At 54.4% G+C, this 18,780-nt stretch overlaps 6 protein-coding genes across 6 annotated transcripts; 4 read left to right on the top strand and 2 right to left on the bottom strand.

The window, feature by feature from the left end:
* Window positions 1–392: 392 nt before the first annotated feature.
* AB675_5324 (Pre-mRNA-splicing factor clf1) lies at window positions 393–2,438 on the bottom strand (the record flags this gene model as incomplete). Its single annotated transcript, XM_018145530.1, has 1 exon — window positions 393–2,438. The coding sequence occupies one exon, from the start codon at window positions 2,436–2,438 to the stop codon at window positions 393–395; it is 2,046 nt and encodes a 681-aa protein (XP_018001838.1).
* Window positions 2,439–2,693: 255 nt separating this feature from the next.
* On the top strand, window positions 2,694–4,586 carry AB675_5323 (U4/U6 small nuclear ribonucleoprotein Prp31; the record flags this gene model as incomplete). The annotated part of the gene is made up of 1 exon (XM_018145529.1): window positions 2,694–4,586. The coding sequence occupies one exon, from the start codon at window positions 2,694–2,696 to the stop codon at window positions 4,584–4,586; it is 1,893 nt and encodes a 630-aa protein (XP_018001944.1).
* Window positions 4,587–5,599: 1,013 nt separating this feature from the next.
* AB675_5322 (uncharacterized protein) lies at window positions 5,600–6,754 on the top strand (the record flags this gene model as incomplete). The annotated part of the gene is made up of 3 exons (XM_018145528.1): window positions 5,600–6,214; window positions 6,266–6,589; window positions 6,650–6,754. 3 exons carry the CDS (start codon window positions 5,600–5,602, stop codon window positions 6,752–6,754), a joined length of 1,044 nt encoding a protein of 347 aa, XP_018001773.1.
* A 1,167-nt stretch (window positions 6,755–7,921) lies between these two features.
* Window positions 7,922–9,096, top strand: AB675_5321 (Malonyl CoA-acyl carrier protein transacylase; the record flags this gene model as incomplete). The annotated part of the gene is made up of 2 exons (XM_018145527.1): window positions 7,922–8,646; window positions 8,691–9,096. 2 exons carry the CDS (start codon window positions 7,922–7,924, stop codon window positions 9,094–9,096), a joined length of 1,131 nt encoding a protein of 376 aa, XP_018001844.1.
* Window positions 9,097–10,551: 1,455 nt separating this feature from the next.
* On the bottom strand, window positions 10,552–14,989 carry AB675_5320 (MAP kinase kinase kinase wis4; the record flags this gene model as incomplete). The annotated part of the gene is made up of 3 exons (XM_018145526.1): window positions 10,552–10,896; window positions 10,953–13,120; window positions 13,165–14,989. 3 exons carry the CDS (start codon window positions 14,987–14,989, stop codon window positions 10,552–10,554), a joined length of 4,338 nt encoding a protein of 1,445 aa, XP_018001876.1.
* Window positions 14,990–16,824: 1,835 nt separating this feature from the next.
* Window positions 16,825–18,514, top strand: AB675_5319 (Ammonium transporter 1; the record flags this gene model as incomplete). The annotated part of the gene is made up of 5 exons (XM_018145524.1): window positions 16,825–16,875; window positions 16,926–17,050; window positions 17,104–17,536; window positions 17,599–17,724; window positions 17,792–18,514. 5 exons carry the CDS (start codon window positions 16,825–16,827, stop codon window positions 18,512–18,514), a joined length of 1,458 nt encoding a protein of 485 aa, XP_018002027.1.
* Between the last annotated feature and the right edge of the window lie 266 nt (window positions 18,515–18,780).

Here is an 18,780-nt window from a genome sequence, read left to right as displayed (position 1 = left end):
AGATCTGCCTCACCCAGCCTTCGATTCGCGAGCGTTGCCAGTGACAGTCGCAGAACGGCACCGCCCAATGCGAAGGCAACCATTGTCACGCGGTCCTTCCCAACCGCCGTACTTGAAGGTGCACGCTGACAATGGCGGCTAAATCTCGTGACAATGCTCAGCAAATACGATGTGCGCGCTTTGGACGATTCCTGCCTGCTGACTTGCTGACCACCGAGCAATCTTGAACAGACATCAATATTATGACATATTGCGATGCCTTTCGAGCATCACAACGCGTCATAACCAATTTACCACACTGTCGGCTCCCCGCATAATTTCGCTTAGCCCGGAAATTGAGGATCCGCCCTCGAGGCGCAATGACAACATCCCAGAAGCCAACTTGGACGACATCAAGCACTGCCGTTCGTGCCGTTGCCATTCGCCGTCGCCGCCGCTGCTTGCTGTTGCTTCCAAGCCTGTGCCTTCTGCAGCAACTTGCTGAGATTTGCCGCTTGCTTGTCGTCGCTGGGGAAGATATAGTCGATATACTCCTCGAACCGATCTTCTTCGATGCGTCTCCTCTTGCGCTCTTTGCGCGGCATCTGCTTCTCGATCTTCTCCACGTCCGCCGGCGTGCCCTGTGCTTCCTCGAACGACTTCCACGCGTTGAGGAGATCGACGCGCTCTTCTTTGAGGTCTTTGTCTCGGAACAGGTCGTGGGCGCGCTGGAACACAGCTCTTGCTCGTGCCTTGGCCGCATCGCTGACGACTCCGTCCTCCTCGCCCGTGTCACCCTCGTCGGGCACGTTGATCTCGAAGCGGGCGTAGTTGATCCAGACTTTGACGTGGTTCGTCTTGGTTAGAAGACGCTCGTACAGTGCTCGTGCCCGCTCGTAAGCTTCTTCCTCTTCCTCGAAGTCGATGTAGGCCTTCCATACCAGCTCGGGCATATCGATGCTGGGCTGGTTGATTGCCAATTCATATATTGCTCGAGCGCGCTCTGCGTCGTCTAGCGTTCGCTCCAGTTCGGCAAACTGGATCCATGCCTGTCCGTTCTCTGGATTCCATTCGATTTGCTTCTCGAAGAGCGTTCGACAGCGCAGAAACTCGAACAGCTGCTTCTCGAGGTCAATGTAGCCTCTGAACAGCTTATCCTTTGGGCACATCCCGATCGCCTGCCCAAGTGTTTTTCGAGCGGCCTGTAGCTGATTCTGTCGGATCTCGAATTGGGCTTTCGCGAGCCATATCTTTGCGAAGGTCCACTTCTTGTGCGGGATGATCTTCAGGCATTCTTGGTAGATCTGCCGCGCTCGATCGGGGTCCTGATTGATGACCTCCTCCCAGATTGCATAGAAGATCCAGAGATAGATATACCGCCTCCAGCCTCGCTTCTCGGGTGATGCTGGTATTTGTGCAATCGCCCTCTCGTACACATCGCGGACTCGCTCGACATCGCCTCCAGTCTCTTCCAACCGTGCCAGGTCGAACCAGATGTCGTAGTTCCGCGGATCTGATTTCAGCTCGTCCTCATACTGTACTCTTCGCTTGGACAACACCACATCTTCGACCCCCTCCCGGTTGCCAAACTGCTTCTCGAATGTCGTGTAGGACTTGTGCAGGGCGGCCGACCTCGATCTTGGGAGTCTGTCAAGCGCATATTTGTAGATCGCTCGTGCCCGCTCATACTCTTTCAGCTTCGCTTCGTACCTTGCATATGCAATGAAGAGCTTCTCGTCCATAAAGTCGTCTCCCAGCGTCTCAACAGCTATGCCGAATACATCTCGTACTAGCTCACTCGTGCCATTCTCTTCTTCAAATTTTGCCCACTTGATCCAATTTCTTGTCTCGGGATGCACAACGGTGAAGCGCTCGAAAATAGCCCTGGCTCGATCGTATTCGCCGTATCTCTTCTCGAGCTTGACATATGCCATCCAAGCATTCTCGTCAGGCTCCCAACTCATCCATCGCTCGAAGACCTGTCTCGTGCCTGCAATGTTGCCCAGCGTCTCCTCCATATACACATACTTGTACCACAGCTTGTCTATTCGTGGCAGAATCGTCACAGCCCGATCTAACAAATTGCGCGCATGATTGATATTCCTCGTCTTCATCTCCGCCTCGACATATCGGATCCACAACACAACACTCGTGCTGTCCACGTCCAGCGCCCGTTCGAAGATCGACCTTGCTCTACGATATTCCTTCTGCTCGAGTTCCCACTGCGCATACCGCATCCAGTTGTTCATGTTGATGCGATTTCTGCGCACATAGTCCTCGAACTCCTTGCGCTTCCGCCCTTGGAATTCATGGAGTTCTTCGAGGTCGGCGAACCGCTGCGTTGGCGCCTGCAGGCCGGTTTCCTGTCGGTCGACTGCCTCTCGCAGAAGCTGCTCGGCGGAGATCTGGACAGGCGCGGCGGCCTTGTTCTTGACCCGCGGCGCCGTACGGGACTCCATGACGGTCGAGAGTGCTCAAAGAGCGTGCTTGACGGAGGAGGGCAACGGAAGTAAAGAGTTGTGTTGTAGAAGGCCGATCAAAAAGTTTGGAGGGCTGCCTCCGCATTTTAGGTGACATGACTCGGCAGTTTGACGTGTTTGTTTGTCGCTGACTCAAAATTTCAAGATCAGTCGAGGCAGCAAGAACCACTCTTTCTCTGCTTTGCCTGATTTCCCTTACGAACCACAATCTCCATCACAATTCATGCGACCACCATGGCGACCCTCGCAGATGAATTGCTGAACGATTTTGACGACTCCGACGACGAAAACGAGGAGCAGCCTGGGCTGAAGCTGGACGATGAGGATGGAGAGCCCAGCAATGGCCTTCTCAAGGCCGAGTCGGTTGAGCCAGATGGCACAGAAGTCAGACTCGAAGACGAGGACATGGATGACGCAGAGGAGGAGGAAGAAGCGCGCAATGGCACAGACACACTCGAGGATGAAGACGATACGAAAGCAAAAGTCGAGAAGATGCAATTGGGCGGCGTCAGTGATGTCAGGAATGTCGCAGGTCTTATGAAGACACTGCAGCCAGTACTCGAGGTAAGTCGCTTCATCCGCCTGGGAATGCCCGAGTTGTTTACACAATATGTACCAGCCCTAACGTTATACGCCACTCTGCAGAAAATCAAACACTATCAAGCAGTGCCGAACGATCAGCGAACCACTGGCGTCGGGTCGATAGAAGACGACCCAGAATACCACCTGCTAACACAGTCCAACTCATTGGCTACACAAATAGACAGCGAGATCATACTCGTCCACAAATTCATCCGCGACCACTACTCGACGCGATTCCCAGAACTCGAGACACTCGTATCGAATCCTCTAGCATATGCGAAGACCGTCGCTATACTCAAGAATGGACCGCTGGACAACATCAGCAAAACATTCGCAAATACTACGAACAATGCGGTCGGCGCCTCGTTGCGATCGGTGCTGGATGGGCCGACACTTATGGTGGTGAACGTGGAAGGCATACAATCAAGAGGTCAAGAGATGGCTGAAGCCGATCTGCAGGCAACTTTGCGAGCCTGCGACATGACATTACAGCTCGACAGAGCGAAAATCATTCTGACGCAGTATGTGCAATCGAGAATGGACATCTTCGCACCCAACCTTACCAATCTGATTGGTTCTCTCACCGCTGCCCAACTGCTCAACTTTGCAGGAGGGATCAAGGGCCTAGCGAAGACACCGGACCGTAACATTCCCGCCATGGGCTCGAAGAAGCAGCGCCAATCTGGCCTTGCCACCAACGTCGGCATCCGACAACAAGGCTTCCTCTACCACTCCGAGATCATACAAGAACTACCCAACGACCTCCGAATACAAGGCATGCGCATAGTCTCGGCCAAACTTGTCCTTGCCGCTCGCGTGGACAGCACGCACCAGTCGAATGACGGATTGATGGGAATGCAACTGCGAGACGACTGCCAACGACGACTCGACAAGCTGCAAGAGAAGGCGCCGAATCGAGGGCCGAAAGCACTCCCAGCACCTGACGACAAGCCTGCTCGGAAACGAGGTGGACGAAAAGCCCGAAAAGCCAAGGAAGCAACAGCCATGACTGATCTGCGCAAGCAGCAGAATAAGATGGCATTCGGCAAAGAAGAGCGGGAAGTCGGTTTCGGTGAAGACACAGTCGGTCTAGGCATGATCGGCCAGCAGAATGATGGACGGATACGTGGTGCGCAGGTCGACAAGCGGACCATGGCAAAGTTGTCGAAGAAGAATCCTGGATGGGGCGGCTCGGGTCTACAATCCAGCTTGAACACAGGCGGCGCAAACACAAGCTTACGAGCATTTGGGACGCACGGCAACGCGACCAGTCTACGGGCACAAGGTCTGCGGACGAGCGGCGTTGGCTCAACGGCCGGAACGGCGAGCAGTATTGCGTTCACACCTGTGCAAGGTCTGGAGTTGGTAGACCCCAAAGTCCAGGCTGAGCTGAAGCGGAAGCGAGAGGCGGAGAACGCTGGGTACTTTTCGAGTGGAACGTTTACTCAGGTTGGTGGAGGGAGTAGTAATGGTTTCAAGATACCCGGGTTGCCGCCTAGCAAAAAGGTGAATCCGGGTATGGCGCCGCCTCCGAGACCGAAGTGAGCTGTGGCTCCGCTGGAGGGGCTTTTGACCGCAGCTAAGCTGGCAATGAGCTACCTCTCCGGCCCAGTGCTCTGGCAGCAGTGAAACATTGATACCCAGTCGTTCTCGCATCATAACGCAGTGCAGCATTCAGCTGGTCCAGTCACGACGTCAAGTTCTTCGCATCAACCGACTCGATCTGAAAACCGGTTCAAGTCACGTTCATCGTGCTGTGGTCAGAAACTAATTCAAGTGAATTCATCAGGCACCAGCGTATTCTGGATTGTGCACTCAACAGTGAATACACTCTGCTCGAACTTATGAAGTGAATGCTTCGGCTTCGCCCCAATCTTCAATGTGCTGAAGAGGTATAAGTAGGCGGTCGTGCCCACGACTTCTTCTCTTTCTTTTTTTATTCTCGCCAATGAAGAAGTCGGCAAGCCGAGAACTTGCCATGCCAACATAGCATTTGCTGCTATTTGATGGGGCGATTTCCTTCGAGGTATCTGTCTACGGAATCTGACCATTAGGTCTTCGAACGTGTGCTATGCTCGCGGACGCCTTATGCCAGCATGCCTCCTCTGATATTGATCAGAATATAAGTGTACCGGAGGACATGTGAAGTAACCTCGATCAACGCGAAGAGCCTCGGGCTGCTGAATTGCACTCGCTATGCTCACATATTTATCGACTGCGGCTCAAATTGCTACTTGATAGCCATACCTCGTCCACTGGCGTCTCTTCGATCAACCAGGTGACTCAAGAGCAGAGGATGGTCTGTCAGGCAACCAGGCAATCGCAGCTGAGCCACCTCTTTCCATTCCAAACGTCATTCCTTGGCGGCAGGTGCGGCTTGCAGCTGAGATCAAGCCACATTGGAAACAAGCTTGGAGACGTGCCTGACACGCTGATCGACCGGCCCCCAGCCTCCTTGCTTGCTGCCCTCCTTCGTCGCCCAACACTGGCCTCTTTGCGGCCAGCACGCACTGATCTTTTCTGGTCGCGTACATCAACTCCGCTCCGCTCGACTCGTCATGACCGTTCTCGTGCCCTACAGCCGCGTGCTGTCAAAACAGCTCCCGATCCGGTCAGGCCTTCTCACGCGACTGATCTCGACAAACTCGAATTTACGCGTCGCTCCCTGTCAACATGATGGAAAGCCGTCTGAATCAACTCATACCACGTCGAGTAGCGTGACCGCTGTCTTGCGATCACGGAGAACCTATGCTACCGCCGCCCCTGGCAGACCAAAGGCCCACACCGGTCGCGCGACTGCCTCCAAGCGCACAACTACCACCAAGAAGGCCACCGGCCCTCCAAAGAAATTGCCTGGGACGAAGAAAGCAGCGTCGAAGAAGAGAGTAGTAACGAAGAAGACTGCCAAGAAGGCAAAGGCGAAACCGAAGCCGAAGCCACGGAAAGTCAAGAAAGCACCCTCTGCGAGTGCGATCAAGGCCAAAGCAGCCGCCGCCAGAAAAGACACCAGAGCCGTCGCACTCCTCAACCAAGCACCAAAGCAAGAGCCCGAGGTGGCTTTCCTTGTCCTCTCCACTCGCCGATCCAGGGCAGCCGCAAAGGGTACACCAGTGACCAGTACCGTCAAAGAGAGCGCAGCTGCTTACAAGAACCTCTCTCCTGACGAGCGCGAGGTGAGCGCCGAGATGCGTCTGTGGTGAACTCTTACTAACGAGCAATGACAGGCACTCAACCACGAAGCGAACCAAAATAAGGAGAAGAACGCCACTGCCTACAAGAAATGGGTCCAGTCTTATACTCCCCTTCAAATCAAGCAAGCAAACCTGGCCCGAGCACAGCTATTGAGGGAAGCCAAAGCCAAGAAGCAGAAGTCTCTGGCTCCTTATCGAGCCATCAAGGACGACCGTCAACCCAAACTTCCAGCCAGTCCGTGGGCGTTGTTCGTCGCCGACAGAACCCAGACTGGTGACTACAAGGGCATGACGCCCAAAGAGTCATTCCAGTTGATGTCAAGAGAGTATAAGGGTCTCAGTGCTGGGGAGAAGAAGGTAAGTCTGGACCAAGCTTGAAGAAGCATTGGGAGGCATGCTAACGGACATCTCTCACAGCCATACGAGGACCGCTCTGCAAGCGAGAAGAATAGATACGCAGCTGAGTTCAGGACGGTGTTCGGCGTTGCGCCTGGTACACGAATCGCTGCAATTGCTTCCTGAGCTACGAAATGATTCTACGCCACCAAGCGAAGAAAGTCGCCCAGCACTCGACTGGGCGCACAGTCGCTGATTCGTATGCATCGCTGCTCTCTCACCGTGTACTATTATCCTGGAACAAGAATTGGCGATTGCCTCATGCGCGAGCACTGTTTCGCTGGCCTTTGCAACTCAAGACGTCCCTGGGTTCTGGCCACTTCACGACAGCTTCCAATCAGTCTGGCCAAAGAAGCTTCAGATCCGGGGTCATGTACGATCTTGGCGACCGAGGGCGGGCTCGGCGAGCTGCGTTGATCTTTCATATATTTCTGGCGGCACGGGTTCAGCGCGATTGGCAGCCAGTCTGCTTAGAGGACTCGGGTCTGCTTCAGACATGCTGGCGATCGGTTAAAAACGGAATAGCGCAGGCGAAAGCGAAATGATACCACCTTTCAGATTACTGAGTTCGACCTGCGTATCGTGAGCATGTCTCCTGGCCGCGCTGTTCATGTAGTTCTCTTACCAGACATAGGTGCTGGTTCATCCGCCATGTTGACTTGTCCAAGGACTGCATCGCCCGCCCCACGAAGCAGCAGCAGGTGCTAGCTTGGCATGGTATGCATAGAGATTGATCTTGGAGTGGTTCAGGACGGAAGGCAGAGTCAGGGACACGACCACTACTTATACTTCTACAGCACAGTGAAGACCCGGGCAACCGCGGACCGACAAGTCCACCAACTTCGTAGGGAGCAATCCCTGCACATTACATGAGTCAGGGGCCCAGTGAATGTGTATGTCGATGAGGGCACTTGAGACTCATTTGAAATCTTTCAGGAGATGGTACAGCGCCACAAGCCGAGGAAGCCCATTCCCGCTGCCCGGGAATCGCAGAGCTCTGGGCTTCGGTTCTCTCCGCACTCACCCGCGTCCCATGTTCCGCGGCGCGGGGGAACCCAAGCAATCGAGAACGACTCGACTGCAAGCATGATGATCATTTTGATTTCACTTTCACTTCTACCTCTCCCATTGACTTTCACGCTTTTGCCACGGTGTACCTGATTGATTAGTCCATTCCTCGCGTCCAACCCAACTTCCGAATACACCACACGCCGCGCCCGTCGATGCAGATCCTCCTTCCTCTGAACATGCTGTGATAGCTGTCCTGGATAGCTCTATCTCCAGCTCCTAACCATGCCTCCATCACTACGCCCACTCGGCCGAGGCCGACACCTACACATACACACACCAAGAACACCAACACGATTACGGCAGTATGCCACCACCACAGACTCCCCTCCGCTGCGCACCGCCCTCTTCTTCCCCGGCCACGGCGTCCAACGCAAATCCATGCTCAGCCCATGGCTCTCCGCCTTCCCCAAAACCTGCAAGCCCTTCGTCGAAGAAATGGACCACATCCTGCAATGCAACCTCTCTACCCTCATAGAAGAAGGCCCCATTTACATGCTCGACAAAACCGAGAACGCCCAGCCCGCTATCATGGCCGTTTCAGTCATGATTCTGCGCGTGCTGGAGCAAGAATTCGGTTTCAAGACCTCCGAAGCGATCGACGTCACTTTGGGCCACAGCTTGGGGGAATATGCAGCGCTTGTGGCAGCGGGGTACCTCGACTTCTCCTTCGCGCTGCAACTCGTGCGGAAACGAGGCGAGATCATGGGCGAGTGCACGCGTCTCGCCAAGGAAGAATCTGGCGATCGCTACGGCATGATCGCGCTGGTCTGTGAGCCAGACCAACTAGACGGGCTGATCAAAGCCGTCCAAGAGTTCCTCAGTCAGGGCAGCGAGGGCGCAAAGGACGACTCCTCCCACCCGCCGGCGATCAATAGGGTCAGTATCGCGAACTACAACTCCCGCAACCAGATCGTGCTTTCGGGGAGTTTCAACCGCATCAAGAACTTGTTGGTGCATATTCGGGAGTTTGGCGGGCATGATCCCAGAGCAGTGGAGTTGAAAAGCAATTCGGCGTTCCACAGTCCGATTATGGAGCTGCGTATGAGTATATGCGCAAGACGCTTAAGCCAGAGCACGTTACCTGGCCGGGGAAGTGTCCGACTGTGATGAATGTAAGCGGGAAGCCAGCGGAGAGCAAGGAGGATCTGATGAATTGCTTGTCGCGGCAGGCGATTGAGACGGTGTTGTGGTGGGATAGCATCAAGTACCTCGATAGACAAGCGGGGACACGGCGGTGGCTGGGCGTGGGACCTGGGAAGGTGGGGAGGAATCTCGTGAGCAAGGAGGTGGGGAGGAGTAGTGCAAAGGGCGGAGGGGTGTGGAGTATCAGCGATCCGGGGGAGGTGGAAGCGACGTTGAGGGGTCTGGAAGAGACGGCGAAGGAGGCGAATAGCTGATCAGTCTAGCTTGACTCGAAGTGATGGACTACGGTGGACATGACAGAGTTTGTAGGGTCGAGTCTCAACGGCCGAGGAGGCTATCGGTGACCATTCGGCAATCCCTACGTTGTACATATACGGCGCGTACCATGTTCCGAAGATCACCACCCACCAACATGACATTGCAACACAACGCTGATCCGGACAACCACAGGGCCGCACTCACCTGTCTGGGTGATACATTCGCACAGTGGCGGCGAGGACGATATTTGCGATTGTCGTGGACAATAGTGAGCTAGCCTGAGGTTATCATTGCGACGGACCGGTTGAGGCGGAAAAACGAATCAGATATAGCAAACCTCATCTGCGACTACAGACACTTTAACTCGAGGAACTCGGCTCTGCCATCAGAAGAACTCATTGGGAAGGTTCGAAGCTCGCCCCGTCAAGCAGCACCAAACGCTATCTTGGTATGGCAATCAACGCTTTCGTTGGAATACTCGTTGAGCACATTGAGCGGAATGAGAAGACGTCGTTGAAAGCAAGACGAACAGTTATATCTCCTCAACAGAGCGGAGGCAAGGGCAGCTACGGCTCGATCACTCGAGTGAATGCCTTGGGCCGCTAGCTGGCATTCACGATTTGTTGCGTGAATGGCTACGTCGCTGACACGGCAATCGACGCCAAAGTACTCGTTGAGGACATTGGATGGAACGCATAGCTCCAAGGTAGTATGCCTAACCCTCGAAAGCATTCGCCCCGTCAAGTAGCAGCAAGGACCAGCTTGACATGGCACGTGTAGGAATTTAGAGGTTAGAAGGAAATCCATTGGGAGGAAGAAGCGAAGAAGGCGCCGAGGACAAGGCAGCTACTTATACCTTCTCAACAGGGTGGAGGCAAAGGGCAGATACGGCTCGATCACTCGAGTGACTTTCGGGCCTCAGGCATTCACTGTTCGTTGCATGGACCACACACGGGCTGCTGCCTAATGCTTCCTACTTGAATGGTCATGTCGATGAGCTTGAGGCTATATTTTGATATATCTTCATTGAATCCCGACGAGCAAGCAGGTGTAGTGCACCTCCCTCTCGAGGCAACTAACAGACGGTCAACGAAGGATTAGTCTGAGCGAGGCGATGTGGGCATGGGGAGGAATTCAGAGGAGGCTCCTCGTTTCGCCTCACCACCGAAGTTGCCTTGCCGAAGACTGGGCGTGGACGGAACGAACAAGATCAACGGGCTGAAAGATGCGTTCGCGGCACAGGAAAGGGCCACGAGTGGAAGGCGAATCTTGCGAGCGAACCGACGAAGTAGAGTCAGTCCGTAATCGAGGAATTCGTAATTTGCTGATATCGAACGTATCAGATGCAGAACCAGAACGCTATGCTATATTCCCCAACCGCTCGCAATGCCATAATCCAGAGAATGAACAGCTCAAAGTGACACAACACTTCTCAGCGGCGACCGACAGCCCTACTGCGACCTAGCCACACCCTCCCCCTCAACATCCGCCGGGCTTTCACTCGTCGGCGTCAACCCACTATTCGCCGTCCACGTTCCACTCGCCAGCCCCACACCACCACTAGAGTTGGAGGCCGAGTTGCTCAGACTACTCATCGTGTCACTCCTGCTAAAACCTCCCGCACTCGTCGCCTCTTGATCATCCACCACCAGTCGCCTGATTTCTACAATCCACGGGTCTTGCAGCAATTCCGCTGCGGAGGGGCGCTTCGCGGGATCCCGCTCGAAGCATTTCCTCAGGAAATTGCGCCCGCCGTCGGAGAGCTGCTCTTCAGTCGGCTGCTGTGGAGGATTTCCCTGAGCGATGTTGTACATGATCGCCCACTCATTGTCCAGCGTTGCCCAGGGTCGACGGCCGGTCGCCATTTCGAGAATGACGCAGCCCAAAGACCAGATGTCGCGGCACCGAAGAAGCGGGAGTTGGGTGGTGCTTCGCCACGGATTACTTCGGGAGACATGTACATCGGTGTGCCGGTCATGGTTTTCTGCGGCTGGCCGCCTTTACCGCCCTGCTGCTGGCCGTCTTTGCCGGCTTTTTGGTCTTGCTTCAATGGGCTGGGTTCGGGCTGAGCCATCATGGTCTGACCTTGCCGTGCAATTACCTTGGCGGCGCCGAAGTCGACGTACTTGATGACGCCGTTGTGGTCCAGCAGGACGTTCTCTGGCTTGATATCACGGTGCACGATTCGAGCTTGGTGCAGATACGCAAGCCCCTCGAGCATTTGTAATGCATAGACCATGATCACAGTCTCGTCTTCGATGCGACCGTGCTCGAGCAAGCCGGCAAGCGAGCCACCTGAGCAGTACTCCATAAAGATATAGACTTTGTCGCGGTGAACTTCGACGCCGTAGTAGGAAACGACGTTGGGGTGGTCGAGGACTGCTAAGACGGACATTTCGTCGCCAATCTGTTTGACGATTGTCGGGATGACTTGTGGGTCTTGCAGACGGATCTCTTTGACAGCCATGAGGTTGCCGGTGTCGAGATTGAGGGCGGCATAGACAGATCCAAAAGTACCTCCGCCTACGTAGCGACCTTGCTGCCAACGCATAGTGATGTTTGTGGCGCTTGAGCTTAGGAAGGTCAAGGAGCGGTCGGCTTCATTGCTGCCCTCGAGGACTTTGCCCAGCGTAGCTTTGCTTGGTCCACGCTCATGGCGCAAGTTGTCAATCTCCTCGAGCTGCGCAAGACGCGATTCACACATCTGCTGGAAGCAGTCGTCGTCGTTGCGCATCTTGGAGAAGTCAAGTCGTTTCTGATTCACGCCGGCGGCGTCCATGCGGGACTTCTCCTGTTGAGCAGCAAGCGTCGAACGTGCACCCATGATATCGAAGTGTGAGATCAGCACAGACATGCAGCCGGCGACCTTCACTCGGATGCGCGAGTATTCTTCATCGGAGATGTCGAGAATATTCCTGCCCCGAGTCATGGCCATGGCGAACTCGAGTGCCACCACAGCCCACTTGAAAGTCCGTCGGTCAGCGGCTTCGCAATCGTCAGTAATGAAGCTGATCCAGTCAAGAGCAAGGCGCGTGAGCTTCAGATTGTTCATCATCCGCCTGTTGGGATCCATGTATGACAGTGAGCGTTTGCCAAATTCAGTAGCGAATGCAAAACAGGACTGGATCAGTTCTGGGGTTGCGGCGGCGCCAGACTGAGATCTAATAGCTTCGACAGACTCCATGATCGTGTTAGAGAGCTTGAAGGTGGTCTTCTTGATCTTGCCGAGCTCGGTGTTAACACGCGAGAGGTTGGCACGTTGCTCGATGACTACATCAAAGGTGCGACCGCAGTATCCGGCGAAGGTCTCTCGAGCTGCAGGAAGCCGTTGTGATGAGCCATCAGCAATGAGGCGCAGACGTCCCACACGCACATCCGCTGGCAACTCAATCACATCAGCAGACATCTTCGGGCCTGACCAGCTGAAGCCTTCCTCAGGTCTCAGTGCAAGGATGTATGCAGGGTCCGCAACATCCGTTGCATCGTCGACATGAAGAGATGTGCCGAGGACGGATTGTATGTGCTGTGGTTTGTCCCAAAGAGCCAAAGAGCCGATGAAGTATGTGCCCTTCGGCGTGTTCGATCCCATTTCGATGAGGAAGTGGCCTGACATGGCAAGGGATTCGGTGAAGTCCTGCATTTGCGCCTCGTTCATTCCAAGATTGTACTCTGTTGAGTTCTCGAACCTCTGTCGCAGCAGCCGGGAGAAACGAAACAGCTTTCGCTGTCTCACACGAACAGAGTCGAGGATTGCCTTGTACCTCTTCTCCATCTCCTGTGGCGACTCATCTGGTTTCTGTCGAAGTTCTCGTTCGAATGATGCCGTCAGCCGTAGTAACGATTTGGCTGTCAACGAGCTGAACTGTTCTGCGACCTCGATATCGCCTCCCTCGAGCTGTCTCCCGATCTCGTTCGAAAAGCCCCATTCCTGTTCCAGAATTTCGGCTTCTCGGAAAGTGTTCTTGTTTGCACCCAGCTTCCAGTTGAGCATCTTGAAGTAGAAGCGTAGGGCATCCAGAACTGTAGAATCGAAGCCTTCATCGATACACGGTGGCAGGTCCCACCCAGCTTCCGGCGGATGATGGCGTTGTACTCACGTTTGACGTTGCATGCCAGCTGCATCAGAATCTGGAACTGTGAGATCATTTGGTCGATGATCATGACAGACTGCTGAGCTGATTCTTTCATCTTCTTTGCGTACGATAAACGGACCTTGATGATTTCCTGGATGAGTCTGGATGGGAAGTTGATCAAGGTGAGTAGCTCCTCGATGTATGGTGGAAGGTGTCTGGCGGCGAAGGTGTGTGCATTCTCGGTCAGAGTGACTTTGGCCTTCTTGATGACTTCGCTGATGCCGATGAACATGCTTTTCTCGGTTTGCAGAGCCTTGAGACCGTCCTCCTTCAGGATCCGATCGATGAAGGAAGACTCGTCCGTCAACTTCTCCCTTTCCGACTTTGGTTTCGTCTTTGTAAAGTCAAGCTCCGGATTGCCAACCCAAGCTTGAAGAATTCCTAATTCAATGTTGATGATTTGTGTGATGTTGTACCAGGACAGTATGGCATCGCAGCTTTCTCGAAAGGCATCGGACGCAGCTCTCGGTTCGGTCGCCTCCATCTGTGCTCGGCTGGGAAACAAGAATTCGCATTTCTCGATCTTCTGTACAGCCTCTTCAACTTGCTCGAGCGGCGACTTGCCAACGATAGTCTCTCCCTTGATTTCGAACGAGATGATGGTCTCAATCGTCGGGCCGAGTCCGGATCGAGCTTCTTCGATGAGTTTCCGCTGCATTGGCACAGCCCGACCAAACAATTTTGCTCTAGCACCCATCCATATCTCGTCGCCTATCTCATTCCGTGTCATTTGCTCTGCTGTTCCAATGAGACGCTGCTTCTCTTGCTTGACGACATCGCCCTTGAGGACTGATGCCAGCATTGAGTGCCACTCGAGACGTTCTCTGTTCTCTGAGACCTGCAGCTCCTCCTCTGACGGCTGTACATTGTCTTCGTTGCCCAAGAACATCAACGTTTCGGGATCGTAGGGGTCCTCGAATTGGGACTCGGTCATTGGTGACTCGTCCTCGTCGGTGTTGTCGTCGGTGCTATAGCTCAAGGTGGGCGTCCGCATGTCTCCGCCGTTGAGCCATTCTTGTGGCTGCTGTCTGACCTTCTGAACATATGCCTTCTCTTGTGCCTTGTACTGTGCTTCTGGATTTCTTCTGGCTCGCACTGCCGACGATGAGGACATACGTTTCGAATTGAGCGAGAGGAACTGCGGCGGCCTTCGTTGTGGGGCGTAGGTCGATGACGGCGTTCTGAGCACGTTCGGTCTGGCTCCTCGCAGATCTGCTTGGGCATGTTGGCCATCAGTCGTGAAGGATCTCTCCATCATGGCAGCCGGAGGATTGCCACTCCCGCCTCGAGGCCGGGCTGTGCCGTTATAAGAGCCCCATTGCCCGGACGAGAAGACGGCAGATCCGGGATAGATACTGCTCTGGGGTGTATATGCTATAGGTGTCCCGTCTGAGTCTGTGAAGTCGCCCTGGACGGGGAAGACATCGTAAGGTTGAATCTGCTGCTGATCTTCGTCACTACTCGAGTTTTGACCGTTGACTGGCATTTCGTCATGCTCCATTATCGACGTGAGAGATGAGCGCGATATTGTTGGCTGCAACGCGTCATCCACGGGTGATGCAAAGCGAGGCCCGTACTTTGTGGGTATGAGCTGTGGCTGTGATTGTGACCGTGTAGAGATGAGCAGCTCGTCGGCCGTGTCGAAGGATGAGGTGAGGGAAGCGATGGCTGCATCGGCCGAGGCGCCTTCTCCATTTCCATTTCCATTTCCGCCCAGCGCGCCGCCCGCGACTGCCGCAGGCGCGCTCATAGTCATCGCTTTCATCCCTGCAACGCGCCTGGAATGAGGGAATATAACAACATCATCGCAATTCTCTTGATATTGATGATCATGCGTCCTTCTGAAATGAATTTGCCTGAATTGCGAGAAACCTACGCCGACGGTGGTCTATGTGTTTCTACTCATCATCTACGCCTTCGCCGATATGTCGGATACAAGATCCGCCTGCCAGAAAAATCAAGGCACGGTCCGAACGACCTTGGTTTTGCCCCCAGGAAGCGACAATGCCAATTTCATCCGTCCATACCGCAATGACAATTGGCAAGCCAAGCGTCGACTACAGCAGACGTGTGGGATTTGCGAGACGACAGCGGCGAGTATACTGCTCTCTCAGCGATGACAGTGCGTCGTGCGGGTGGGCAGCCAATCTGTTTACGGCTGAGCACTGCTTGTCCTGGTAACTACTCTTCCTGGTAAGTCAAACGATGAATGGGCGCAACATCACATCAAATTCGCAAGATGTAAATCCCGTTGGAGTTGCTCAGACGCAGACGACGGCGAGGACTCCCTGGGCGATAGTTCGTGCGATCTGACTAAAACCCTGAGGCAGCAAGCAACACACGAGGTTTGGTGCTGTCGACACGTTCCCCGCGCTGGACGGTCACTTTATTGCTCTGACGCCACGTGCACGAGGGTGACGACAGGGCTCAGACTTCTGACGATGAGCTATAGGTTCCCGCGAGGTATAGCTAAGGCCCTACAACGACGTTGACGCCATGCGAGGAAGCACGAACAATCGCGTGCGCAATGCTGCTGTGTACATCTTCAAAGTCCTGCTTGACGAAACGGCATATTTCAGAACAATGTCGTTATTGCCGCCACACGACCAATGACGGTAAGTAACAACTTGCATGACACAGCGTTACTTGTCATCGAGCCATCATATGCTTCCGAACTGCAGCAACTCGCATTTCCACGGCTGTGCGAAGTTAAGTTCGCATATTGTTATTGTCTATCGCTTCCGAAGTGCCACAGTAAGCAGCCTCCAGAGTCGAGACATGCCAGACGGCCTGACAGCACGTGGTGGCATGGCCCTTCTAGTCGCTGCTTCGCGCAGTCGATTCATGGCCGATGGTATTCATGGACATTGCAATGTTCCTGTGCGTCTACCACAACGAACAGCATAAATAACATCAATCATCCGTATGAAGGCACCTAACCCTACGTTACTGATTTACCTAAATCATCAAAAGCAAGCATTGCAGCAATCAAGACCCTTGCTGACCACGCTAAGCGCAACCGAATTGTTGACAGTCTGACCAATCACATATGGAGGCCTTATCTCACCGCCGTGGCATGAATCTCGGAAAAGAAGCTCGTTTGTATGCGACACTCCAAATGTTTGAGACTCTCACTGGCTTCGCCTTCGATCCGAGTAATCCCAACTTCCGAGATGCCAGAAACGTGTGCAGGTCTGAGCTTGAGCCTTCTCGCTACCGCCATTCGGGTCTAGTCAACGAGCTCCAGGAACGCCAATCTTTTCCTCTCTCTATCATGATTGGTACTTTCGACCATGGTTCACCACATGTCACTTTGGTGCCTGCATGACTAGACACCGTCAACCATGCCGGTTTCTTCCACGCGGGCGTGGCGTGCTTGTTCCAGAAGCCACGCTCGACCGTGAAGCGAATGATCGCTACGAACGCTTCTGCAATAGTGCTGATGGGCAAAGGTATCCCCAGGTACCCCCATGCCGTTCCTGCGTGCATCATTTACGAAGGTTTGCGCCTCTTTGTGCGTTCTCTTCTTCCTTGTGACGACAGCACGTCTGCGCTGATTGAGGGACTGCCCGCTCTGGTTCAGTCGACAGGATGTCTACCGACGAGGAGGTAGCACCATATGTGCCGCTCGAAGTCTTCAATGTGCGCTCGTACAATCACGCGGTTCTCTTCCACGTACTGACGGCAGCCAGGGCTCGCTCACCGGCACAGGCGGAGACTCTCTGTCAGAGAACCTCAACCTGTACTACAATGCCGGCGACATCGCATGGATGATCACTGCGACGGCATTGGTGTTGCTCATGATTCCAGGCGTTGGGTGGGTTACTCACAAGTCCTTTATTCACACCTCTATCTGACAAGCATGACCAGGTTCTTCTACTCTGGCCTCGCCCGCCGCAAGTCCGCCCTCTCACTGATATACCTCTCCGTTGCTGCGACCGCCCTCATCTCGTTCCAGTGGTTCTTCTGGGGCTACTCGCTCGTCTTCTCCCGCGGAGCCTCGGCCTTCATCGGCGACCTCGAGCACATCGGCTTCCGCAATGTGCTTGCCGCGCCCTCGATCGGATCCAGCAAGATCCCCGACTTGATGTTCGCGGTATACCAGGGCATGTTCGCCGCCATCACAGTTGCGCTGGCAATCGGAGCAGCTGCTGAGAGAGGCCGGCTCCTGCCTGCGCTCGTGTTTGCGTTCTGTTGGGCCACAATCGTTTATGACCCAGTTGCAAGCTGGAGCTGGAATCCGAATGGGTGGGTGTTCAAGTTGGGCGCTTATGACTTCGCTGGTGGCACGCCTGTGCACATCGTAAGTTTTCCTCAAACCGATCGTGCTTGAATATCCGGATTGGGGGCTGACGAAAAGCACAGACATCTGGCACGGCAGCTCTAGCCTACTCCTTGATGCTCGGCAAACGTCGTGGCCATGGCACGCATGAGCTTAACTATCGCCCACACAACGTGACACAGATCGTGATTGGTACAGTCTTCCTCTGGGTAAGTGTCTCACCACGACAACGACATCGAGTCCCTGTTCGCGGAAACAAATACTGACGAAATTCAGGTCGGCTGGTTTGGCTTCAACGCAGGTTCTGCTTTGTCGGCTAACCTTCGCGCAATCATGGCCGCTGTAGTCACCAATCTCGCCGCCTCAGTTGGCGGTCTTACATGGTGCATCATGGACTATCGCCTCGAGCGAAAGTGGTCTACCGTGGGCTTCTGCTCAGGCGTCATCGCCGGCCTCGTGGCCATCACTCCTGGCTCTGGTTTCGTCCCGGCATGGGCCGCTGTCGTGTACGGCGTTGTCGGCGGTGGCCTTTGCAATCTCGCCACCAAGATCAAGTTCCTCCTCCACATCGACGACAGTCTCGATATCTTTGCCATTCACGGCATCGGCGGGCTTGTCGGCGATCTCCTGACTGGTCTGTTCGCTGCGGACTACATTATCGCATTGGACGGTGTATCGATCGGCGAGTCAGCTGCTGCTGGTGGCTGGATCAACCACCACTGGATCCAGCTAGCCTACCAGCTGGCCGACGGTGTCACGGGTATGGCTTACACATTCGTTGTGTCGGCCGCTTTGCTCTACATCATCAATTGGATTCCGGGCCTCAAGCTGCGTGCTACCGAAGACGAGGAACTCATGGGCATGGACGAGACTGATATCGGCGAGTTCGCGTACGACTACGTCGAGCTTACCCGTGATGTTGTCCATGGTATCGAGGACCAAGAAGTGGCGAGCTTCGGGCACAAGAGGAACTCGTCAGATCTCGACCAGGAGAAGTGATTGCACAATTCTGAAAAAGTTCGGCGCAGTTGGCGTTCTCTTGAGTGAGCGATGGCTGTTCATTTCGGCTTTCTTGTATGTACTATCATCATTCCACCTAGCACTTGTCATGATGTTCTAGACATAATGCACATTGTTCTATACCCTATGGAGCTTCGCCAGCACTCCGTACTTTTCGCATCTTATCGCCCACATGACCATCGGCATCGGTACGCGTTTCCAGCATCGCATGGCATCGCATTCCGAGGCCGGTCTCAGAGCCGATG

This window comes from Cyphellophora attinorum (genome assembly GCF_001299255.1).
Source record: "Cyphellophora attinorum strain CBS 131958 chromosome Unknown Contig8, whole genome shotgun sequence".
Taxonomy (NCBI): domain Eukaryota; kingdom Fungi; phylum Ascomycota; class Eurotiomycetes; order Chaetothyriales; family Cyphellophoraceae; genus Cyphellophora; species Cyphellophora attinorum.
The sequence above is the reverse complement of the archived record's forward strand: the minus strand, read 5'-3'. Positions and strand labels throughout refer to the sequence as shown.